The sequence below is a fragment of the Pipistrellus kuhlii genome, unplaced genomic scaffold (assembly GCF_014108245.1).
Source record: "Pipistrellus kuhlii isolate mPipKuh1 unplaced genomic scaffold, mPipKuh1.p scaffold_m20_p_2, whole genome shotgun sequence".
Lineage (NCBI taxonomy): Eukaryota > Metazoa > Chordata > Mammalia > Chiroptera > Vespertilionidae > Pipistrellus > Pipistrellus kuhlii.
In genome coordinates this window covers 188,100,074-188,125,697 of record NW_023425515.1, presented here as the reverse complement: position 1 = coordinate 188,125,697, position 25,624 = coordinate 188,100,074, and the positions used below count along the sequence as shown (strand labels likewise).

At 51.2% G+C, this 25,624-nt stretch overlaps 1 protein-coding gene across 1 annotated transcript in view; it reads left to right on the top strand.

Moving 5' to 3' along the window:
• Positions 1–11,777: 11,777 nt before the first annotated feature.
• The window catches only part of FHAD1 (forkhead associated phosphopeptide binding domain 1), an 80,085-nt gene continuing 66,238 nt past the window's right edge, over positions 11,778–25,624 (top strand). Inside the window, exons 1-2 of the mRNA XM_045585186.1 lie at positions 11,778–12,195; positions 13,563–13,669. Coding sequence (XP_045441142.1) covers positions 13,577–13,669 — 93 coding nt within the window. The 5' untranslated portion in view covers positions 11,778–12,195; positions 13,563–13,576. The remainder of the gene's footprint in view (positions 12,196–13,562; positions 13,670–25,624) is intronic.

The following is a 25,624-nucleotide window of genomic DNA, read 5'->3' as shown; positions in this document are numbered from 1 at the left end:
GTAAGTTCTCACAGAACCCAAGGGCCGAAGTACAAAGTCAAAGGGTAATATGCTAATTAGACTGGACATCATTCCGGACGTCCTTCCTGACAGAGCCCGGGGCGGAGGGAAGCCAGCCCGGGTCCCAGGTGCCTGGAGACGGTCGGAGAAGGGAAGCCGGTGCCGGCAGCTGGGGGAAGGAAGGCCTACTCTTGCACAAATGCTCGTGCATCGGGCCCCTAGTAAACATATAATGTAGTGTCAGAAAACAAGGGCTGAGAAGAAAAACCAGGCAGGGTAAAGAACGGGACGGGGAGGGGGTCAGGGAAAGTCCCTGGGGAAGGAATGGCGGAGAAAAAGGAGCAAGTGAGCCAGAGACGGTCAGAAAGTCTCAGGTGCCCGTGCACCCGCTGAATCTCCCAAATCACGTTGGGCCCAGAACCTTGCCCCACAGTGCACCTGCCATAGTCAGCTTTCAGGGCCCGCACACTCCCGGGGCTGGAGGGCGAGCCAAACCCAGTGATTCCACGGGGCAGAAAAGGCCAAGAGCAGACAAGAGACCTGCCCCAAGACCTATAGCTCGCTGACAAAGCTGTCCGGTGCTGCCTTTGCTGTGTGGCAATCAGATGTCAGATCCCCAACGAGGGTGAGCCACTAAGGTGGCCCCTGGCACCAGACGGCCAGAGGGAGGAGTGAGGCCACGGGTCCAGGATGAGCCAGGCAGCAGTGCCGAGGCCTCCAGCTCTCAGACCCCCTGCAGGCCTTGCTGTGTCCAGTGCCTGGTAAGGAAGCCTGTGCCTCTGATGGGAAGGCTGCATCCCCCGCTCCCGCCACACACACACACACACACACACTTACCCCAGATCATGGGCCAAAAGGAGACAGCTGTTCCCCTGCCTCTTGGATGTGCCAGAGTGCCTGAAGCTGGGCTGGTAAGTGACAGTGAGCCATGGTACATCCATCTCAGATTCTCCAGTAACCAATGGAGAGCAGCAGTCGGGGAGCACGCTGAGCCAAAGGCAGAGACCCAGAGAAGGAGCAAACCACAGGCGGATGCAAATGAACTTCCAAGTCTTTAAAACGGGGCGCTTGCAACAAGCTTTGGCTCCGGGCCAACAGGGCTGCCTAACACGTGTGTCTATGACACCGACACCCCAAGGGAAGAGCGGACCCTGGAAATCTGCAGGGTCAAGGCAGGCAGGCTACAGACCAACCAGCCCCACGTGCCACATGTAGCAAAACATGGCAGTTCCCATCGCTGCCCACACATCTGCCAATGAGACGTCTCGCTTTCCATCCGTGGTTCTCCCCAGGACTGGTTTCCCTGCCGGGGGTGCAGGCGATGGCCCCGCGGTGGGAGGGCACTGCTACTGGCATCCAGGGGGGCAGGGACGCTGCTACACATCCCACAATGCACAGGGCAGTCCCCACCACAAAGTGTCATTCTGCCCCAAATGTCAGGAGTGCCCAGGCTGAGAAACGCTGCCTTCGGTAAAGGAAGGTCCATTGTCCTAGGCAGACCATCCTTGAGAAGCAGGAAATAGTCATCCCTGGAGATCAGCCAGAATGTGATCTTGTCTTTTTTCTAGCTGTCATTTTTTATAAAGGCTGTTTTTTGTTGTTGTTGTTTTTTGCTTTTTTGTTTGTTTGTTTTTAAATATATTTATTGGCTTTTTACAGAGAGGAAGGGAGAGGGATAAATAGATAGAAACATCAACCAGCTCCCTCCTGCACACCCCCACCGGGCATATGCCTACAACCAAGGTAGCTGCCCTTGACCGGAATCGAACCTGGGACTCTTCAGTCCGCAGACCGATGCTCTATCCACTGAGCTAAAGGCTGTTTTCTTATCCTGCTCCAATGTAGAACTTGACATCGAATTTTCCATGGCACAATAAAAACCAATTTCTCTTCCTTTTCCTTCATCTCTGTGGGGTGCGGCTACAGTGTTTGGACAAGTTCAAGCCTCGGATTATCGAGAGGGCACAGTCTTCTTGTGACCAAGTGCAAGTCCCAGCCTGGAGGGCAGAGCCCTCCCCGCACAATGATAGCCAACAGCTGTAGTTGTGAGCTTGAACCTGTGGTCCAAACATGTGGCCCCACGTGCCTGAGTGCTATAGGCTGCAAGGAAACAGAGCTTGATCAGGTGCATGTAATTGAGTGGGATTGAAGCCCACGAGAATGTTGTAAACATCTTGACCATGCCCTTACTTTGCCTCGTGGAAATCTGGCCATAAAATAAAGATGCAGTTTGTGGGCGTCGGCGCTGTCTCTCAGGAAGCAGCGTCCCACCGAGACCCAGCTTTCATTCTCTTGTCTGTCTTTCTGCCTTTCAGCCATCCCTCTCAGGGTCACTGACCCTGGCTGAGCCGGTGTGGTACATACGGCGCCCTGGGGCTGCGTATGCCATGGCCGTGCCAGCTCACCACACATCCCCAGTCCCAGCTCCGCATTACAACCTGGAGTTTATTAACTGAAACATAAAGGAAGTTGGAAGGACAATGGTCAGGAGTAGTTACAAACACAAAGAGACTTTGAGAAACGTTAACCAATTGGAAAGCAAATTTGGAACTAAGGAAGGCTTAGTAACAAAAGAAAACAGCTAAGATACAACCTGGGGGGCAAATGTGACAGCTTGACCTCCTCTGGGCTTTAAGCCTTCTTTGCAGAGAAAAATCCAGCACGCTTCTCAAGAAATCAGCGGGGCCCTAACCGGTTTGGCTCAGTAGATAGAGCGTTGACCTATGGATTCAGGGTCCCCAGTTGGATTCCAGTCAAGGGCATGTATCTTGGTTGTGGGCACATCCCCAGTAGGGGGGGCGTGTAGGAGGCAACTAAATTGATGTTTCTCTCTCATCAATGTTCCTAACTTTCTATTCCTCTTTGTAAAATCAATAAAATATATATATTTTAAAAATCAGCGGGGATTAGTGCTGGATTAGTGTGGGAACTCTAAACCCAAGAGCATACTCTTGGCATTTTTCCTGGGAATGCATTATTTCAGAATGCAACCCGGACAGTTGTATCCCCGGCCAAGAAACACCATCTGCACCTACTGCAACAAAACACAAACGAGAGAGAAAGCACGGAGTGTCACGGAAGCAAGCTTTCCGTTTACTCTCTGGATCAACGGTGACAAACCGAGCCTGTGTGAGGAGGAGAAACGGTGTGAATACCTGGTGTGAACCAGAGAGTGCATGCCTCTGCCTTACCTCGTTCCTGCCGCTTCTAAAGTCGAACCCAAACCAAAACAACATAAAAAGCGGCCTTCCTGTTTTGTTTGTGACACATTTGTTTTCAATCAGACCCAAAGTCCTGGCCCACCCAGGGGCATTTGTACACAGGGAAGGACACGCAGTTCCAGCAGCTGTGACGGTACATTTACGCCAGTGCGGACGGGGTTCTTTGAAACCGGCACAAATGTACCAGAGGAAATGTACCGGGGTGTGCACCTTACAGGAGGGGCTGCGGGCAAAAGGGTGCAATCCTTTTACTGACCTTAAAAGGGAATGCTGTCCTAAGGAAAGCACAGGGAATGTAGTCGGTAATATTGCATAACTGTGCATGGTGCCAGCGGGTACACGGAATACATACCCAGGGACCGCCACGTAAGTATTAGGATTGTCTGACCACGAAGCAGCATCCCTGAACCCAACCCTAATGAAAAGGAAAGTGAAGCACACACACCAACATCATTCAATCAATAAAATGGCAAAAAGAAATTGGGACAACCCCCCTTCACCCCCGCCTCACTCCAAAAATCTAACTGCCATTTAGGATGAAAGTTCCCTTGGATGTTCGTCTCCCTAAGCTTAGAAAAAAATGTTAAGCCCTGAAATGTTTCCATTGAAAACAGGAAAATTGTGCATTAATCTTCCCTCACGCCAATAATAGAAAGGTCTCCAGGGGCAAAACAGGGGCCAGAAATAAGCCTGAAGCAGAAACAGGAGGAGGAGAAGAGGAGACGGCTAAGGTCTACGGGCTGTTAAAAGCAGACCCTGTCGTCTCCCTGCTTCACGTGCAGTTGAATTCTCAGGTGTAGACACTTTTTACACATCCTTTAATTGAGTAAACAGTGAATTTAAAAGAATATGATTTTGTTCTAACCGATAGAGCGTCGGCCTGCCGACTGAAGGGTCCCGGGTTCAATTCCCATCAAGGGCATGTAGCCTGATTGTGGGCACATTCCCAGTAGGGGGTGTGTAGCAGGCAGCTGATCGATGTTTTTCTCATCGATGTTTCTGGCTCCCTATCCCTCTCCCTCTCTGTAATAAAAATAACATATATATATATATATATATATATATATATATATATATATATTTTTTTTTTTTTTTTTTTTTTTTTTTTAAAGAATATGATTTTATCTCTATGGATTGATGTCAGGGTTTCTCAACTTTGGCACTATTGGCATTTGGGGCGGAATAACATTGACACAGGAGGTGAGGGAGTGGGGGAGGGTCAGGGGCACCAGGAGTCACATTTGCAAAGAATTCCCACAGGTCAGTTTCCATCAGAAATGAGACTTCAGCCAAGTCACCAAACATCCGAGAAACAAGCCAGTTTGCGCCAGAGAAAGCAGAAACAACAAACAATAGATGGAGGCCCTTGCCCCAGGGATTCAGACGTTGAAGTGATCAAATCAGATTCCAAAATCACTATGGATTAAATTTCTTTTAAAAAAGGATTTAAACATGAGCAAAGGATGAGGTTATAAAAAATGGCCGGGCATCTGTCCTCAGGCGTTTGTGGGAGCCAGGGAGAACTGCTGGATCCTGTGCCTTCAGCACTTCGTTCTGCTGGGAGAAACAGAATCTAAGCTGGGGTGGGAGCTTGAGTGCTCCCGGGAGCCAGGGAGGAGGTGTGAGCAGTGCAGCGGGCCGGGAGGACAGAAGCTGCCGCTCCTCAGTCCTAGCAGATGGTTGATCCATATGCAAGAGCCAAGCCAGGAATGCCAGGTGCTCCCGTTTTCCAAGGAAAGGCACAAGTCCAGATTTTAATGTAAATTAAAATGACCTGTATATGTTGGCTATTGTGGTGGACAGCTGATGTTTTTGTTACCCAAATACCAATTCACTTCTCTAAAATACTGTGGGGTTTTGATCATTCTTTATAGATCACGTCTTTCTCCTGCTCTCAGCCCAGTCTCTCAGAGATGGTTCGTTCTCTCTCTCCCTCTCCCCCCTCCCCCTCTCCCCCCCTCTTCTATCCCCCTCTCCCCCCCTCCCCCTCTCCCCTTCTCCCCCCATTCCCCTTTCCCCCTCTCCCCCTCTCCCCCTCCCCCTCCCCCTCTCCCTCTCCCTCTCTCTCTTACTCTGCAGGGACGGGCATGTGGCTCCAGTTCAGCCCATCAGAGCACAGCAGTCCCCACAATAATTGACTCGGGAATGGGCCTGTGATTTAATCAGAGAAAATGAGAAGCAGCGAGGCCGTTTGGGGGAACTTCAGGGGATTCAAAACTGAGAAGATGAGAGGGCTGGCGCTATGGCAGCCTTGTTGTGACCATCAGACAGAGAGTCTGCCTGAGGCTGGGTGCACGTGGTCGAAGCGTTGCTGAGAGCTGGAGAGAGGCCTGGTGGCATCGCTTGGGCCTGAGCCCAGCAGTTCCTTCTAGACTTTTCCTTTTTAATAACCAGTGAGTTTGCTTTCAGGCTGAAGTCAGTCAGAATCGGTTTCTCTGCCACTTCACAGAAAGAGGCCTGTCCCTTCAGCAGCGAATCAAAAGTCTTGACACCATAGGAAAGCCAAACAAACATGCCAAGGCTGACCATGGCCATTCGGTTTGTATTCTTGGCCCTCGGTACCACCCCACTTAGCTCCTCTTGGCACCTGTCTTCTAACCTCTGCTCCCTCTGTGCCTGTCATCCACCACAGACTTCTCTCCCTCCTCTACCTCCCAAGGTCCTACCCATCCTCCACGACTCAAGTCAAATGTCACCTGCTTCCTTTCTTTAGAGTATTTCCCGACCACCATCACCCCTGGCCCAAGCCTCACCTCAGGCAGAAGAACGTACCCCTCTCTTCATCACTGGGTTCCTCTAACCCCTCCCCCACCCCACCCCCACATTCTTCTCTCTCTCTCTCTCCCTCTCTCTCCTTCCCTCCCTCCCCCCCCCCCTCTCTCTCTCCTCTCTCCTCTCTCCTCTCTCCTCTCTCTCCTTGAGCACCCAGCCTTGCCGTGGAGGATCCTAATCACCCAGCAACATTCCTGCCTCCCTCGCTGCTGCCTGACAGGGATCCAAGTTCAGACTCAGATGAGAAGGGATGATCTCTGCGACTCAAGTTTCAAAAAAACAATGGGTCCTTAGGAGAGGTCGGAAAACACGGTGAAAGACGAGGATGGGGGTGAGGGCGGGGAAAGAAAAGGATGGTTGTTCTGGGGAAAAGAGAGGTCTGTGTTGAGCGCGGTGAGGAAGGAGGGAAAAGTGAAATGACTCAGAGGACACCTGAGAAGACATGCCTAGAGAGGTGAGAGGCCGGAAAGGAAGACACAAAGCATGTGACAGGAACCACATTCCCTCCCCCCCCCCCCGCCACGGGCCCCCCCAAAGAAGCTCCAAATAGGAGCACTGTTCAAATGAGAAGAGAGAACGCAGACAGTGAGCAAGGCGAGCGAAACCTGCAGAAAACAAGAGGGAAGGTGACAGAGGATGAGGTCACCTCACACCAGATACACCGGGAGGCTTTTTGTTGGTGGAAAGAAGCTTTCTCAACACTGACCCACCTCAGAGCCACCAAGGACTTCCAGAATCTGCCTTTCAACAGCAGACTGACTATGTTAGCTATCTCTTCCTGCACGACAAAGTGTGATGAACTCAGTCATCATCTCCCCGAGGGCCCCGAGGCCAGGCCGTGGCTGGATGTGCCTTAAGAGCCAACTGAGTCAAAGGTCAACCCACACAAGGTGTCAGCGTCTGTGCTGCCCCAGGCAGGTGCTGTCTCTCTTCTCACGGGGCCTTGTGCCCAGTTACCTGCCTCCTTCTTCAGGACCAACTGTTTCTTCGGGTGATCCAGTAACTAAGCCAGACTGTGCACCCCATCACAGCGGCCCCGAACCTTTGCTGGGGAGAGATCTGGCCCTCTTCAGAAAAATCCATATGGGCTCAGATCCATCAAAGTTTCCTCTCAGTTTCAGTTCCCACCTGAGGCCCATCTCTTGAACAACAGTTTCTAAGCTCATTCATTTAATTGGGAGGAAAAAAATTATTGAGGATCAGCGACATGGTGGTACGACACTGGTGAGCAAGACAAGGATCCTTGCCTTGTGGAGTGTAGCTTCCAGTTCGTATCATGGCCTTGAAGCGATCAGCAGGTCTGGCAACGTGGCTGGGAATGTGGTGATCCGGATATGGGATCTATGATCTCAAAGAACACAAGTCAAAGCCCCTTTGTAAGAAGAGAAGGAAGGAGAGATGTAAAAGCACATACTCTGAGCCCTAGCCAGTTTGGCTCAGTGGATAGAGCATCAGCCTGCAGATTCAAGGGTCCCAGGTTCGATTCTGGTCAGGGGAAAATGCATAGGTTGCAGGCTCGGTCCCCGTGCAGGAAGCAGCCAATCAGTGATTCCCTCTCATCATTGATGTTTCTAACTCCCTCTTCCTCTCCCTTCCTCTCTAAAATCAATAAAAACATATTTTTTTTAAAAAAGCACATGCTCTGACCAGAACATTTCTATGCCTCAGTTCCTGTGTCTCATACAGCCGAAGGAGTGGGCGGCACCCGTGCTTTGGGAAAATGGTTGGCAGAATCCCCTAAAGCTGGACCCGAGTGTACTCCACTCCACACCTGAGACATGTGCACATGGATGCCAAGAGACTCATCCAATGGCTCCCGAATACTCCTGGTGTCTAATCTCCTTGTAAGCCCCTCCCCTTGAGTGTGGGCGGGACCCGTACCTTCTAACCAACAGCATGCTGCAAAGGAGATGGATGGTTGCCTTACATAAAATCCTAACTGCCATCTAGCTATAGGGTTTTATGGACTCACCTCACTGAGAGGCCCACCTGGGAAGAAACAGAGGGGGCCCAGTCTACAACCTTAAAGAACGGAATCTTTCCAACAACCACATGGCTTGAAAGCAGATCCAACCCCAGTTGAACCTCAGATGAGACCCCAACACTGGTCAACTTCGGATTGCAGCCCATGAGACCCTGAACGGAGGGCCCCGCTGAGCACTGCGGCGACTCGTCACCCACTGAAACCGGGAGATGACACGTGCATGTTGCCTTGAGTGACTGGGATCATCATACTTTGTCATGCAGGAAGAGATAACTAATGCAATGGAATGCAACACAGGAATGAGAATGAGTAAAACATCAAGCTACGTGGTTGAATCTCACACACCCATAAAGTTGAGCGAAAGAAACCAGGCAGAAAACGGAATCTGTGTGATTCCATTTATATGAAATTGAGAAACAAGCAGAACTAATCACCTAAGACTGTGGTCAGCAAACTGCAGCTCATGAGCCACATGTGGCTCTTTGGCCCCTTGAGTGTGGCTCTTCCACAAAAGACCACGACCTGGATGAGTATTTTGAAGAAGTGGGGTTATAAGAAGTTTAAGTTTAAGCAATTTGGCTCTCCAAAGAGATTTCAATCGTTGTACTATTGCTATTTGGCTCTGTTGACTAATGAGTTTGCCAACCACTGCCCTAGGACATTGGAAGTCAGAGTGGTGAGTGGGCAGTGACGAGAAGGGAGCTCAGAGGGACTTGGGTGAGGGCTGGCGAGGCTCTGCTTCTTGGTCTGGGTTCTGGTTCTGCAGGTGCATACACTTGGTGAAAAGTCTTCAAGTGAACACCCCTGAGATGCTCACTTTTCAAAAGTGTATTCTTTTTTAATAAAAAGTTTACCCGGAAAAGCATAGCACTCCAGAGTTAAATAGCCAGGTTCAGGATTTGAACCCACCGCTTACAAAATTTGTGCCTGGACAAGTTACTTTTTTTTTTTTAATATATTTTATTGATTTTTTTTTTTTACGGAGATAAATGGAAAGGGATAGATAGTTACCAGTAGAAACATAGATGAGAGAGAAACATCAATTAGCTGCCTTCTACATACTCCCTATTGGGTATGAAACCAAGGTAATGCCCTTGACTGAAATTGAACCTGGGACCTTTTCTCTCTCTCTCTCTCTCTCTCTCTCTCTCTCTCTCTCTCTCTCTCTCTCTGTCTCTCTGTCTCTCTTTTTTATTAAGGTATTATATGTGTACATATCTTACCATCCCCCCCCTACTCCCATACATGCCCTGACACCTCCCCAACCCAGAGTTTTGCGATCATTGGTTATGTTTATATGCATGCATATAAGTCCTTCGGTTGATCTCTTATCTCCCCCACCTCTCTCTAACCTTCCCGCTGTAATTTGACAGTCTGTTTGATGCTTTACTGTCTCTGTATCTATCTTTTTGTTTATCAGTTTATAATGTTCCTTATTATCCACAAATGCGTGAGAACCTGGGACCTTTCAGTCTGCAGGCTGACGCTCTATCCACTGAGCCAAACTGGTTAGGGCCAAGTTACTTGACTTTTATGTGCCTCTGTTTCCCTTTCTATAAAAGAGAATTAAATAAAACTGTGCATGGCATGGTAGCTGGTTCCTAACAAGCCTTGACCAATATTAGCTGGTTTTGTTAACCACACGCATAAAGGTTCCTTGGTACAAGCAAATAATAATTAATAATCACAATGAAGGTTTGCCCAGAGGCCTGGAAGTAGAATTTATGGGTTTGTCCCACTGAGACCAGCCAGGTTCCCAGGAATCCTCTCTGGGGGCTTTCTGGGGCCGGGACTCAGCCCATCTCTGACATCCACACCCAGAAAGGTGCCAGAGCAACGGGCATAGCGGTATGGGACTGTTCGGAGTCAGGTCTGCTCGGGGTGGGGGCAGAGCCTGGAGCACACAGCATTTCCCCCCAGGTGTGTGTGACCTGGGCTGAGACTGGGCTGCCCCGCATATCATCAGAAAACAACATCAGGCTGCCGAAACTGGTTTGGCTCAATGGATAGAGAGTCGTCCTGCAGACTGAAAGGTCCCAGGTTCGATTCCGGTCAAGGGCATGTAACGTGGTTGCGGGCACATCCCTGGTGGGGGGTGTGCAAGAGGCAGCTGATCGATGTTTCTCTCTCATCGATGTTTCTAACTCTCTATCCCTCTCTCTTCCTCTCTGTAAAAAATCAATAAAATATATTTTTTTTTAAAAGGAAGAAAGTGATGTTTAAGAAAAGAAAAGAAAAGAAAAGAAAAGAAGAAAAGAAAAGAAAAGAAAAGAAAAGAAAAGAAAAGAAAACAACAGCAGGCAATAATTGCAGACACTCAGGAGCGGTTCTCCCGCACCATCACCATTCAGTACTTTACACGGATTAACCCGTTCCATCCTTCCAGGTAGTGCTGCCATTATCTCCATTTCACAGGCGAGAGGAGGAAGCTCCAGGCAGAATGAGACAAACCACAGGCCCATTAAAGGTGCCCTGAGCGCACTCCATCTGCAGTGTTCAAACAGGAGGTGGCGAGGCCCAGGGCACCAAGGAGAATGGACACCGAAGGCTGATCTGCCAGAGAAATGGAGACCCCAAACCAGCAGGAGGAGCGCCCCTTTAAGGAAAAGGTGGGTGTGTTCTCATTTTCTGCCAAGGGAGGGTTGAGGAAGGCCTCGGTTGCCAGTGTTCCTTCAGAGGTTTCAGTTTATTTTGGGGTGTGAGTTTATAAAAGTCTGCATTTCCTGGGCCCTTAGGATCCAGGAGGCCCTCTGCTCTCCCACCTGGCCTCCTCCCCCACTGCGTGGCTACTTCCTGCTGCTCATGCTCTCGTCAGCCCTCCCTGCTCCCAATTTCTCTGGCTCTTTCCTGCCCCCTAGAGGCTTGACAAGCCTCCCTACCTCTCCCAGTGGGTGGGCTGGGGCAACAGGAAAAACAGCAGGTAGTCCTGGGGAGGGGTGCTTCCCCCAATCCAGGGCGGCCAGGGAAGGTGGCTGGGGCAGAATATGGCTTCATGGGGGGCGGAGGTCCCACAGGAAGAAAGCCCAGTGTCTGGCAGGTGAGCTTGGTGGCAGGCCCAGCTGCCCCCTAGGCCCAAGCCCCCTTTCTTTCCCTACTGCCCTCAAACCTGCCAGGTCTTCCAGACAGACAGGAGCCCAGCCTTTTCAGAGATGAAGGAAAGCACGTGTGTCTTGTGGGTGTGACAACTGCCACCGTAGTTCCGGTGCAAGGAGGGGGGTGAGGGGGAGGGGGAAATTCTTCCTTGGCACACTCATCCAGATTCAAATCCTGCCATTTCTCCAGCTGTGCAAACCTGAGTACCTTCCCCAGAGCCTTATTTTCCTGCTAAAATAGTGATGTTACGGCAATAATGATCATTGCTTACGTTTCTGAGCCGGGCTTCTCTGCAGTGCCCACGGGTAGGGACTTCTTAAGGACCATGGCTGATGCAGGTCAACCCTGGGGCCACCGCCTGACACTTCCAGGGACTCAGGGATAAAGAACAAGTGAATGAATAAACGTCCCTCTTGACAGGGAAGTACAGGAACTGTAAGGTCGTCGGTTTGGAAATATCCTTTCCCCAGCAGTTGGAAGAAACCCTCATTCTTTCAAAATTGTTCCTTCCACCCCTTATCTCCCTCCCCCACAATCCTCACCCCCCATCCCCCCAAGAAGTGATGGTCCTCCCGGCTCACTCTGTTTCCTCATCTGCAACAAGAAGGGGGGATTAACCTCCAGGCTTCTCCTGGCTCAGCTCCATCACCTCTCACCCCTGCCACCCCACCCCCCACCCCCAACGCAGCCAGCCTAGGAAGAATTCTTGAGTCCGCTCCTTTCTCCCTGTAAAACCTTGGGACACTTCTGTGAACCCTGAGCCCACGTCTCCCCTTCTGTGAAATGGGGCCGAGGCCCCCTAAGTGGCCGATGGCGGGGAATGGGGTGGGGGGGGGGGTTCCTGGAGGCGTGGGTGGCAGCCCTACTCCACGCCCGCATTCCCAGCGCACCGCCCAGGCCACGCCCCTCGCCCCCTCAGACCACGCCCCCCGCCCTCCCGCTGGCCCCGCGCGTTGCCATGGGGACACGCGTACACAGGCCGGGCGGGTGCGCGGGGCGCCGGCCTCCGGCTGGAGAATCCGCGGGAGCGTGGCCGGGAGGCCTCGCCCCGGAGCGGGCCTGGCGCCTCGCGAGCCCGCCAGGCTGTGGGCGGAGGACGGAGTGCGGGCATCTTCCTCCGGCCAGGTGAGCGCGGCCGCGAGGGGCGGCGGGCGGAGACCTGGCCGGCCTGCCTGTGAGGTCAAGGGCTGCGGTGTCCGGGAGGGGCCGGGCCCCGCCCCAGGCCCTCTCCGATCCAGACCCCGGTCCGCAGGAGCACCCAGAGGAGGTGCCCCCACCCAGCCCTTCCTACCTGGGTGCGGTCTCCCACCTGTCCTCCGAGGGGGCCCCATGGGAGCTTCACAGACCCTCTTTGGCACCACCTCTCCCATGTCCTGTGGGGTACAGCTGGGATTAGGGGGGACCACCCCAGGTTTTCTGGATTCCCCAACAGCAACACCCAGGGGTAAGAGATCCCCCTTACCTGGCCTCTCCTCTGAGGACCTTCCACGCCGCCCAGGCCACGGAAGGCCTCGTAGCCCTCAGGAGAAATCCCGTGTCCGCGGCCCATAAGTGGTCAGGGGGTGCCCATGCCTGAAGCTCTCTCCTCTTCACGGTGGCTGGTGCTCCGTGGCTCTAAGAACGAATTTACCGAGTTGAACACATTCAGTTACTTTCTACGGTGTTTTCAGGCCAGGAAAGGGCTGCGCAGGGCAGGACTCAGGTGAAGTGTTATCCAACCAACCCCAAAGCTAAAGAGAGAGAATTTGGCTTTTCCAAAAAGCCATGTAGAATAGACACTAAGCAGCAAATGAGGGTAATTACTGCTCAAGATTCCTAGCCTGGCCCTCTGCGGGCTCGGAGGTGTCATTGTGTATTTTCATTCATTCGGCCACAGTGTTGACTGAGCACCTACTAGGTATCAGGCCTTGCTCCAGGCAGTGGGTAGGGGGTAACAGAACTGTCGGGAACTTGGAAGGGGCTGTTTTCCCCCTGCTTGCAAGCTAACGAGGTAGCCTGCCCAGCTGACAGATGCTGGCAGAAGACAGGAGACCCCGGGGCCGGAGACAGGACCTGACTACTCTTAGAATGGACAACAGGCAGGCGGCATCCTAACTGGGATCGCGTCCGTCTGTCCATTTGTCCACTTGCACCTCTGCTGACTTCTCCTTTGAGTAAGGTGACCAGACGTCCCGCTTTTGGCGGGACAGTCCCGATTTTCAACAATTTGTCCCTCGTCCTGCGGCGTTTTAAAAAAAAGTCCCGATTTTATTTTTAAAAAATCGGGACTTTTCTAAAACGCCGCGGGATGCGGGACAAATTGTTAAAAATCGGGACTGTAAATCGGGACTTTTTTAAAAACGCCGCAGGACGAGGGACAAAGTGTTGAAAAGCGGGACATCTGGTCGCCTTACCTCTGGGCAGACGGTGTGTCCCATTCATTCTGAATAGGATGTGGGGTGATCGGAGGAATGCCTCTTTCTAACCGGTTTCTTTCTGAACACCTCGTCCAGGAAAAGCAGAGAGTATGAAAGCCTATCTAAAGAGCGCCAAAGGCTTTTTTGTCCTGAACAAAAGTACGACGATTGGAAGGCACGAAGACTCAGACCTGGTTCTAGCGGTAAGAAGCCGTCCGCCCCGTTCCCTCGCCCCCTCCAAAGCCCCGGCTGTTTTGTGGACTCACATCTCTTTTGAAACGTAACCTCTGGCCTTCAGCCACCTTTCCTCTCCGTGTGCTGCCCACAACCCCTGGCAACACGTGCTGGGCTTCAGCAAGAAGCGTAGTGAAAACGTGCGGGGCGCCCTGACTGGTTTGGCTCAGTAGGTAGAGTGTCCGCCTCCAGACTCAAGGGTCCCAGGTTCGATTCCGGTCAAGGACATGTACCTTGGTTTCAGGCACATACCCAATGGGGAATGTGCAGGAGGCAGCTGATTGATGTTTCTAACTCTCTATCCCTCTCTCTTCCTCTCTGAAAAAAAAAAAAATCAATAAAATATTTTTTAAAAGAAAATGTATGAGGCACGGCTACAGTGTTTGGACAGGTTCAAGCTTTGGACTGATGAGAGGGCACAGTCCTCTCGTGGCCACGTGCAAGTCCCAGCTTGGAGGGAAGAGCCCTCCCAGCACAAAGATAGCCAACAGCTGTAGTTGTGAGCTTGAGCCTATGGTCCAAACTCGTGGCACCGTATGCCCAGTGGTTGGCAAACCATTTTGCATTCTCCCCTCCCCTCCTCCCCACTTCACCCCCCGCCAGCGGTATATGAGACACGGTTTTACTGCATCCTCACCAGCAAGTACGATTATCCCCGTCTCTAATAGCTGTGTTAGTGCGTAGTGAGAGCTGATCCTAGTTTTAATTGCACTTCCCACACGGCTAGTGTTTCTGAGTATTTAGTGCCTTCTGCATATTCTCATTGGTAAAATGTCTCCTCATGTCTTTTGCCCATTTTCTAATCAGATCATTTGTGGGGTATTTTCCTATTGCGTTTTGAGAGTTCTTTCTGTATCTTAGATATGAGTCCTTTGTCAGAGGTATGGTTTGCAAATATTTTCTCCCACCCAGAGTCTGTCTCTTCATTCTCTCCACAGAATATTTCACAGAGCAAACATTTTAAATGTTGATGAGGTTCAGTTTATCATTTGTATTTTTTTATAGACCCTGGTTACAGGGTCCCCATGCTCTTGATTCTGAGGATTCTCTCTTATGTTTTCTTCTATTTAATAAAAGTTTTGTAAATGTCTTATATATAACTATATGAACCTTTTTGAGATCATTTTTTGTTTACGTCAAGTTTTATTTTTATTACACATGGGTATCCAGTAGCTCCAGAACCATTTGCTGAAAAGACTGTTCTTTCTTCATTGAATGGCTTTTGCAACTTTGCCAAAAACCATTTGGCCAAACTGTGCGGGGCTGTTTCTGAGTTCCCTATTGCATCTCATTGATTCTGTGTCCAACAATCTACCAATATGACATGGTCTAGATTATCATAGCCATATAAGCCTTAAATCATTTAGAGTGACTCTGCCCACTCTATTCTTCTTTTACAATTTTTAAAAACTATTCTATATATTTATTTTGCCTTCCCATATAAATTTTAGTAACAAGCCTGTATATACAAAATACCTTGCTGGAATTTTTATAGGAATTGTGTTTAAACCTCTATATCAGTGTAAGAATAATTGATATCTTTACCATGTTACCTTCCACCCACAAACATGGTACTTTTCTCCATGTACTCAGGTGGTCTTTTATTTCTTTCATGAGTGTTCTGTAGTTTTCAGCATACCAGTCTTATACATTTTTGTTATACATTTACTCTTGTTCCTCTCTCTCTCTCTGACTATAAATGGCATTATTAATTTTGGTGTCCACATGTCATTGACAGTAAACACAACAGATTTTTTATGCTTGTATGATACCTTTCAACCTTAACTGAACTTTCTAGAAGGCTTTTTATAGATTTCCTTGGATTTTATACCCACACAATCATGTCATCTGAAAGAAAAAAAAAAAAGGAACAATGTCACTTCTCTGAGAAAAGGAGAATGGAATGCCTCTAATTTTCCTTTCTTGCGTTAGTGCGTGGTCCAGCACTTCCAGTACTCTGCTGAAAAGTGTTTGCTTGTTCCCGATCTTAGGGGGCGGGGGCATTCAGACTTTCTCCGTAAATGGGATGCTCACTGTAGTTTTTTTGTAGATGCTCTTAGAGAAAGTCCCCTCCTTTGTTCCTAGCTTCCTGAGACTGTTTATTATAAACTCAACAGGTTTAAAAATAACTCAGTGCCCCCCCCATCCTCATCCCTGTGTCCATCTCCCCACAAGGACACAGAACATCTGTTGAGTGCCCAACGGGGGGGTTGGGGGGGGAGGAGAAAACGGGAAAAAATTCCAGTTTCTCCTTCATCACCACAGGACAGAGGCGGTTTTAGGTGGTCTTATCTCCCGTCTGGCTGTCATGGAGACGGGGAGCTCTGGTTTGAATCTGACGGCGATATGAGAAAACCGTGGCAGTTTTCAAAAGCACAGGCTCCGGGGGTAGACAGGCCTGGCTCTGAATCTCATTAAGGCCACGTTCTGGCCGCATGACTTAGATCGAATTAATCGAGTTTATCGCTCTGAGCTCGTCCGCCCCGTCTCCAAACCACTTACCCCATCACAGGGCCGCTGTGCGGGTTCAGACAGACACGCAGGTACAGTGCCGCTTCTCTGCTGCTACATAAAAACACCACGATGGTTATTACTGTCTCAGAAAACAAACAGAGACACAAGAATCCTCAGAGGTACATCCACCGATCCTGACTTGTCTGGGAGGGGGAACTAATGAGGACAGTTGTCACTTAGGCAGAAATTGAGCGGCACTCGGTGTATAAACAATAATTGACTGTGTCTGCCCCTTGGGCGGAGTTTATTGACGGAGAAATGAGCTGCCGATGCAGCGGTGCGGGCTCAGCCTGGCTCCGGGGAACGGGTGATGCGTGAACTGCCAAAGGTTTGGTCAACAAACCTGACGGGCATGTCTGTCTGCTCCTAGACAAACCCTCTCCTCCCAGAGCCTCGGTGGATTCGGGCGAGGAGATCTGATTTGAAAAGGGATCTGGGGACACGGGTCTGTTTTGACAAACCAAACCTGCACACACGTCAGCATTCTCCAGTTTTTATAAAGCGGGACGGGGTGAACATTGCCCCTGTCTGCCGGCTTCACTGGCCTTTTCTGATTACAAGAGTCACCCTTGACCAGCTGGAGGCCACCCTGAGGTGCAATTCCACAGGCAAACTTACAGTCACCAATAAAGATAAAATAAAATAAATAAATGAATGACATTTATAGCTGCCACTAGAAGCCATGCCACTAACTAAAGTTCAGAAATGTGTGTTAACAAAAAAAAGGTGTCCTTGACGTAACCCCGAGGTTACATCTCGCAAATAAAAATAAAAAAATAGATTGTTTGTTTTATTCACTTGGGTAAATCCCAAGGGACAGGCAGCGATGCTTCTAAAGGTTGAAGCATCATTTGTGAGGCTGACACGGGGTTTTGATTGTTGATATCACACAGAGTGGGGCGAAAGTAGGTTCACAGTTGTGAGCATGCAAAATTGCGTTTACGCTTGTATTATGACTTATCAGTTATTGTGTTATGTTCCGTTCAAACACCTGGATACCTACTTTTCCCCCCACCCTGTATTTTGAAATCATCCAACTTTTTCTGATCATGAAAGGCGGTTACATGCTATTGGTTTTTAAAAAACTGGAGGGAAAGCCACGTGTAAGGAAGAAAAAGCCCCTGGTAACCATGCGGCTCAGAGAAAATCGGCGTTGGGATTTGCAAGGGCTGCGCCCCAGGCCTTGTCTGTGTCCGATAAGGGTCTGATTCCCTTCCAGGAAGCCCGTGTGTGCCAGCTCAGGTATCGCCGCTGGTGTCGCTCCTCATTCCACAAATATTTACCCTGAGCCTCAGCTCAGAGGCAGTCCCGGGACACGGCGCTGGCCTGGCCACATCGGGCAGGGTCCCCGTAGTCAGGGTCCCCGCAGCCAGGAAGCGGCGAGGAGGCAGAGATGGGAGTCACAGGTCCCACGGAGGCCCGAGGAGCTCCCAGCCAACACCGACTCCGGGGCTCCCGGGGAAAGAAATGGGGAGGACAAGGAGGGCTTCACCGGACCAGGGAGGAAGGGGGTGGCATGTGCAAAGGCCCTGGGGCCAAAGAGCATGCTGTGAGTCTCAGGGGCGGAGAGAGAAAACCGGTGTGTCCAGAGCAGGAGCGGGGAGGAGGCGGGCCGAGAGGAGGAAGAGGTCTCCTTAGCTGGAGCGCTTTGATCTCTATCGGGAGAGGAATGGCAAGAAGGCACTGGAGGATCGTGAGCAAAGGGGAGGGCTGTGTTTTGAAACGACAGTCCTGGCCGCCGTGTGCAGGCTGGCCACCGGGCGCTCGGTCACAACCTCCCCTCGCCACGGCTGGAAGCCCCGCCCCCGCACACTTCGGGGCTGAACGTTGTAGCTTGTCATGTACATGGTCTGACGTGGCGCATGGACTGTAATTTGTAGAGTGGGATGTGGCTGTTGTTTAAACCGCCGAGAGAGGGGCTTGATTCTCCTCTCGGATGAAAGAACTCTGCAAGCCAAGGGTTGTTGGATTTTTCATCTGCGGAAAGGTGCTTGTTAAACATGAGCCCAGACTGCTGCCTCAGAGGAGTGGGGGGGGGGGGGGGGGGATGAGACCTAGGGACCCTCCCATTATGTGCTCCCCTCGTTCAGGTGGTGGCTGTGGGGTCCCATGGAGGTGTTCCAGGAGCACACTTTGAGAACCCCATGCTTCCTCCCTTCTGACGTGGGCGCTCCCATTTGGGGGATGTGTGTGTGAGGGTCTGTGAGGGTGAGGGTGAATGTGTACACTCTCTCAATAAACTTTGGGGGGGGGGGGAGGAAGGGAAGGTTAAGCAGTGGAGCACTGACAGGCCCTGCCCCCTCCCCAAGAACTCACCTGGCCCGGCACTGGGGAGGTTTCAGATCTCCTTGACCCCTGAGCTCCGGACCACCTCCATCAGCACAGTGCTGTGGCCAGGAGGGCGGGGAGGGAGGGAAAACCAAGGGCAGAACCCACAGGGGGTGGAATGCCCATCCCTGCGCCTCCATCCTTGGTGGGCAGTCCCGCCGCCCGCCGGCTCCTCCCTCGTGGCAGGGACCACCTCCCTGGCCTGTGTCCCCCCATTCCCACCTGGGCTCGGGGGGCGTGGAGCGAGACTGACCTAACACACACACTAGACCCTGTGCGGCTCGGTGGCCCTGGCCCCGTGCCCGGCGCCTGCCAGGCCTGGGCCGCCCTGGAAAAAGGACCATCGAGCCTGTGACGTAACCTCGCTTATGGTTATGGCAAAAGGCCGCTGTGACCGTCCTGTTTCGGTCATTTCATGGACGTGGGGGCTGTCTGCTGTGGCCAAGGGCGTGTACACCTGAGCTCCGAGGGGTGCTGCCAGTCACCTCCCGAGGTTTACAGGTGTTTTAGCCCAGGGGTCGGCAAACTCATTAGTCAGCAGAGCCGAATATCAACAGGACGATTGGAATTTCTTTTGAGAGCCAAATTTTTTTAACTTGAACTTCTTCTAACGCCACTTCTTCAAAACAGACTCGCCCAGGCCGTGGTATTTTGTGGAAGAGCCACACTCAAGGGGCCAAAGAGCCGCATGTGGCTCACGAGCCGCAGTTTGCGGACCACTGTTTTAGGGTCCCGCCAGCGGTGACATCTGCTCCGGAACCGCCTCCCCCCCAGCCTACATGGTTGCCCGCCTCTCAGGTCTTCACTGGTCTGGGGGGTGAACCGTGGCGCCTGTCACTGTAATTCGCGTCTCTCTCGTTACCAGGGAACCCCTGCATTTGAGACGTGAGGTCTGGACGTGGACTCTCACCCCTCAGTCTCTGGGAGACACCCACAGAAAGCAGGCCTGGGGGCGCGGCTCCCGGCTCCCCTCCGTGCACTCACAGGCTCGCCTCCCACCAGGGTCCAGCCCCACATCCCCTCACAGCCCCCCCAGGGGGCCCTCCCAGCGACCTCACAGCCCCTGGGACTGGTTCTCCCCGGTGGGCCCAGAACCGGTGGCTGGAAACCAGCTGATGTCCGTGGCCGGCTTCCCCGGCCGGCGGGGTTTCCGAGAGGACAGTTCAGAGACTGGGGCCGGAGTGACACCCTCTTTCTCATTCTCGTGGTAGAAGGCACGTAACGTGGGATGTACCGCCTTCGCGTGGTCGGCGTGCTCACCTCAGAGGCATTGAGTGCGTTCCTGTGTGGCACAGCCCCCCCACTCTTCTCTGGCACGCGGTCACCTTGCAAAACCCAAACTCCGTGAACCACTCACCCCGCACCCCAGGCCCGGCAGCCGTCCTGCCTCCTGTCCCCCCCCCCCCCCCCCCCCCCCCCGCACAGGCTGGCCTGGGTGCTCCACATGAGCGGGATCGCCCGTGTCTGTCCTCTGTGGCCCTGCATCTCGCATCCAGCGTCCTGCAGGTCCCCGAGCCATAGCGCCTGTCACAATGTCCGTCCTTCCCTCCGAGGCTGTGGGCTGTGCCGTGTGTGCAACCACAGGCCCATACCCCCCGGTAGGCGGGCTCCTGGGCCGGCCCCACCTTCGGGCTGTTGTGAGTGCTGCTCTGGAGGGGGGAGAGGGGTAAGAGTCTCCCTCCAAGCCCCCGCTTTTAGTCCTTTGGGGACACCCAGACGTGACCTTGCTGGGTCACACGACGACCTTATTTTTAATTTTTGAGGAACTCGCTCTTTTCCAGAGCAGCTGCTCCAGGGTCCACCTCCACCCCGGGGCGCGGCCGAGGCCACGGGCACTCGCTGGCTGGGCCGCTCAGGGTGCCCGGGCGTTGGACAGCAGCCATTGCAGGGATGTTAGGGCACGTCCTGTCCTTCTGCAAACAGCCACAGCACACACAGACGGCGTGATGCGTCCTGCGTGTTTTAACATATATGCTGTGTATGTTCTATATGTGATTTACAGACTTTTTACCCTTGAGATAATCCCATGGGGTAGGAACTACGGTGATCATTTTTATACGCTCATTTCAAGATGTGGAAATGGGGCTCAGAAAGGCTCGGTAACTTGTCCAAAGACACACAGTTGGGAGGTGGGGGGGATGGGGGGGGAGGGGGGAGGGGACCGAGTTTCAGATTCTAGGCTGACTCAAAGCTTCTAAAGAAAGAAGCTTCCTTCTTCGGGTGTGAATTTAGCTTTGGGGAACAACTAAAAACCGAAACATCTGAAATTCCATGTGAGTTAACTGAGATCTTAACCTTAATGACATGGAAAGTTTCCTATGGTCCTCCTTCGCTCAGGAATGGGCGCGGCGCCATCTAGTGGGGGCCTTGGGTAAGGAGCAGATGTTGGCTGGGTGCCCTGCGGGGAAGAGGCCCATTGGGGCGATAGACAGAGGCCCCAGCTGTCCTCTGTCCCTGTCCTCTGACCCTCCCGGGACAGAGCAGACCAAGCTGGCCTGCCCCCATAAGGAGAAGCCGGGGGTCTGCCGGCAGGACAGACCGCCCAGGTGCTGGAACCGCAGGTGCGAGGCCTGGAGCTGTTTGTGATCATTTGGGCGGAAGAAAAGGGCTTGATGGTATGGTGGTGACAGCACGTTGTGGATGAAAAAAAAAAGGAGGGGGGAATCTATGAAAGTCACCTCCCAGAGTGACCTGATCGTAACCTTCAGACGGGGTCATGGTGGGCGGTCAGGCTCAGGGGAAGTTCTCAGCCACCCTGGCCCTCGTTCCGGGCGTCCAGGCAAGCATCCCCAGGACCCGCCAGGAGTAGGGCTCCCGAGAGAGCACTGAACCTCGACGGGCCTGCCTGTCCTCAGATCCCCCTTCCCTTTCCACCCTCCCTGTCAGCTCCCCGACGCCACCCTCCGCCTCCAGTGCATAAAGGGGCTGCAAAGCTGCCTTCCCTGAGCTCTGGAAGTTTCCGTGTGCTGGGCCATCGGATTGCATGCCGGGACTGAAGGCCACGTGCCTGTGCTGCGCAATCCTTTTTACTTTCATTTATTTCTATTGAGGTATAATGGACCTGTAACATTATATTAGCCTCAGGTTTCCAAAATAACGATTTGATATGTTTTTTTATGTATTGCAAAATGATCACCAGAGTAAGTTTAGTTAACATCTGTCACACCTTTTTTCTTGCGATGAGGACTTGGAAGATTTGCTCTCTCAGCAGCTTTCAAAAATGCGATCCAGTATTAGTAACTACAGTCTCAGGCTGGCATCGCATCCCCATGACCACTTACTTTATAACCGGAGTCTGTGCCCCTGGTCCTCTTCACCCGTTTCACCCACTGCCCTCCCCGCCACCCCCCACCTCTGCCAGCTGCCAGTCTGTTCACGGTGTCTCTGAGCTCAGGCGTGTGGGTTTTTAAGATTCCACATATCAGTGACATCATACAGTATTTGTCTTTCGCTGCCCAACTTACTTTCCTTATTATAATGCCCTCAAGCGCATCCATTTGCAAGTGGTAAGACTTCCTTCTTTTTTGGGCTAAATAACATTCCATCATATGTGTGAGAGTGTGTGTGAGTGTATGTGTGTACGAGAGTGTGTGTGTGTATGAGAGTGTGTGTGTGTGAGTGTGTGTGTGAGAGTGTGTGTGAGTATGTGTGGGTGTGTATGAGAGTGTGTGTGTATTAGTGTATGTGTGTGTATGAGAGAGTGTGTGTGAGAGTGTGTGTGTATGAGAGAGTGTGTGTGTGTGTGTATTAGAGTGTATGTGTGTGTATGAGAGAGTGTGTGTGTGTGTGTGAGAGTGTGTGAGTGTGTGAGTGTGTGTGTATGAGAGTGTGTGTGAGAGTGTGTGAGAGTGTGTGAGAGAGTGTGTGAGTATGTGTGGGTGTGTATGAGAGTGTGTGTGTATTAGTGTATGTGTGTGTATGAGAGAGAGTGTGTGTGTGAGAGTGTGTGTGTATGAGAGAGTGTGTGTGTGTGTGAGAGTGTGTGTGTATTAGAGTGTATGTGTGTGTATGAGAGAGTGTGTGTGTGTGTGTGAGAGTGTGTGAGTGTGTGTGTGTATGAGAGTGTGTGTGTATGAGAATGTGTGTGTATTAGAGTGTATGTGTGTGTATGTGAGAGTGTGTGAGTGTATGTGTGTGTGTATGAGAATGTGTGTGTATTAGAGTATGTGTGTGTATGTGAGAGTGAGTGTGTGTATGTGTGTGAGTGTGTGTGTGTTTCGATGCTGTTGAGTTCACTTGCTAATATTTTGTGAGGCTTTCCTGTCAGTGCTCATAGGGGACATGGGTGTGTAGCTTTCTTTCCTTGCGGTGTCTCTGGTGTTGGTGTGGAGGTGATGCTGTTATCCTCCCATGTCACCCTCTGAGTCTCGCTTCTTCGCCTATAAGATGGGATAATGATAGAGCCCCCTATAGGGCTGTTGTACAGGTTAGATAAGAGGATGCACACAGTGCTTCAGCAGCCCGGCTCACAGGAAGCCCTCACAGTACATTGGCCAGTAGTAATGATGACGATGATAAAGGGAAAGTTTACCTCATGGGGCAGCCGGAGAGAGCTTATGCATTCAGCCTGCGCTTGCCGCAGGGCTCTGTCCAATGGCGGCCTGTAGCCATTCTCCACGTAAGCGGGGGAGTGGTAGTATTACAGGTGGGGGAAGGGGGAGCCCCCTCTTGGCCTAGCACTGGCAGAGCTCACCCCATTGCATTCAGAATTCCTGCTGCATCGATTTCTTAACAATGGCCTGGCAGCTTTTAGGGAACTGAAAGCAATGAGGCCTGGGAGGAGAAAACGCAAAACAACGCAGAGAACTTGTCTGCGCTGGGTCATCACAGGCTCACAGCACACAAAGGGTGGGAAAGGCGACAAAGAAGACGGGGTGGCACTTCCCAAAACACTAACGAGTCCTAAAGTGCTTCAAAGTGTTTTTTAGAACTGCTTCAGGCTTACAGGAAATTAGCAGTCAGCACAGACAGTTCCCATGTATCCCCGGGCTTCCCCGTTACCAGCATCTTGCGTGGGTGTGGTCCATCTGTTACAACCAGCACGGCGGCATTATCATTAACTAAAGCCACAGTTCGCACGGGGGCTCACCTTGGTGGTGCACATCCTGCGGGCTCGGACACATGTATAAGGCATGTATCCTGCATTTCAGCACCGGAGTCCTCTCACTGCCCTGAAATCCTGCGTTTCACCTGTTCACCCCACCCCACCCCTGCCATCTCCACCTGAGCCCCCGGCAACCACGATCTTCCCACTGTCTCTCTGGTTTTACGCTTCACGGAGTTAAAACCAGACAGTCTGTAGCCTTCGCAGATTGCTATCTTGCACTAATCAGTGTGCGTTTACGATTCCTGCAGGTGTTGGTGGGCTTGATAGCACAGTTCTTTCTAGCGCTGACTATGTCCCATTGTGTGGAGGTACCCCAATGGGTACCCGAGTCATTAAAGGAAATCTCGGTTGCTTCCAGTTTGGGGCAGTTATGAATAAAGATGCTATAAATGTGTGTCCAAAATAAATGAGTCTTAAAACTGGACAATAAAAAAAAAACCAATTTAAAAATGGGTGACATCTCCCCAAAGCAGATATGCAGGTGGCAATTTATATATGCAAATGAGCATGAGAAAATGCTAAATATCAGATATCACTAAGGAATTGAAAATGAAACATGGACTATCTCTTCGTTTATTTAGATCCTTGATTTCTTTCATCAACATTTTGTAGTTTTCTTCAAATAGAACTTGTACATATTTTTGTTGGATTTATACCTAAAGTACTTCATGGTTTTGGTAATAATGTAAATGGTGTTGTGTGTTTTTTATTAATCCTCACCTGACTATATTTTTTCCATTAATTTTTAGAGAGTTAAAGGGTGGGAGGGAAAGGTCAACCTTGAGGGGAGAATATCAGTGTGAGAAAGACACATCAATTGGTTGCTTCCTGCACATGCCCTGACCAGGGCTGGGGATTGAACCTGTAACACAGGCATGTGTCCTTATCCAGGAATCGAACCTGTGACCCTTCAGTGCACAGCCTGATGCTCTAACCACTGAGCATGCTGGCCAGGGCAATGGTGTTGTGTTTCAAATTCCAGTTGTTCATTGCTGGTATATAGGAAAGCAAGTGACTTTTAAATATTAACCTGTATCCTGCAACCTTGCTAAACTGCTTATTAATTCCAGGATTTATGGTGTTGATTCTTTGGAATTTTCTGCGTAGGTACATACACATTAAGGATTGTTGTGTCTTCTTGTCCCTTTATCAGTATACTAGAGGTCCAATGCACGGATTCATGCACCGGTGGGGTCCCTAGGGCTGGCCTGCAGGGATCCGGCCCAAACCGGCTCTCTGATATCCCGATGGGTCCCGGATTGCGAGAGGGCACAGGCCGAGGGACCCCACTGGTGGGTGATTGAGGCCTGGGAGGTACCATGGGAGGGCTCCGGGGGGTGTCCAGCCCTTCTCTCCCAGTCCTGATTGGCCGGACCCCAGCAGCAAGCTAACTTACCAGTCGGAGCATCTGTCCCCCTGTGGTCAGTACACATCATAGCAACTGGCCGACTGTCTGCCCCCTGGTGGTCAGTGCCCGTCATAGTGAGCTGTTGAGTGGCCTTAGCAAATCATTAACATATTATACTTTGGTTGAACGGCCGCTGTCTGGGGTCTTTTTCTCCTGGGGAAACGCCATCACATCAGGACCCATCATTAGATAAATTCTGACAAGCTTTTAAGCAGCAATAGAAATAATTGATCACGTGGGGAAAATTTATTGTACATCAAGTTTTTTTTAAAAGGTAGTTATTAAACTTTTCTGTTTGGCATGATGTCAATTTTGTTGGAACGTCTTAAAAAGATTGTAAGCAACTTTTTTTAAAGACTGGAAGGCTGGGAACGAGGTTGTCAGTTCCTGCCTCCTGGGGATGGGGCCCTAAACCAGTGGTCAGCAAACTCATTCGTCCACAGAGCCAAACATCAGCAGGACGATGATTGAAATTTCTTTTGAGAGCCAAAATTTTTAAACTTAAACTTCTTCTAACGCCACTTCTTCAAAATAGACTCGCCCAGGCTGTGGTATTTTGTGGAAGAG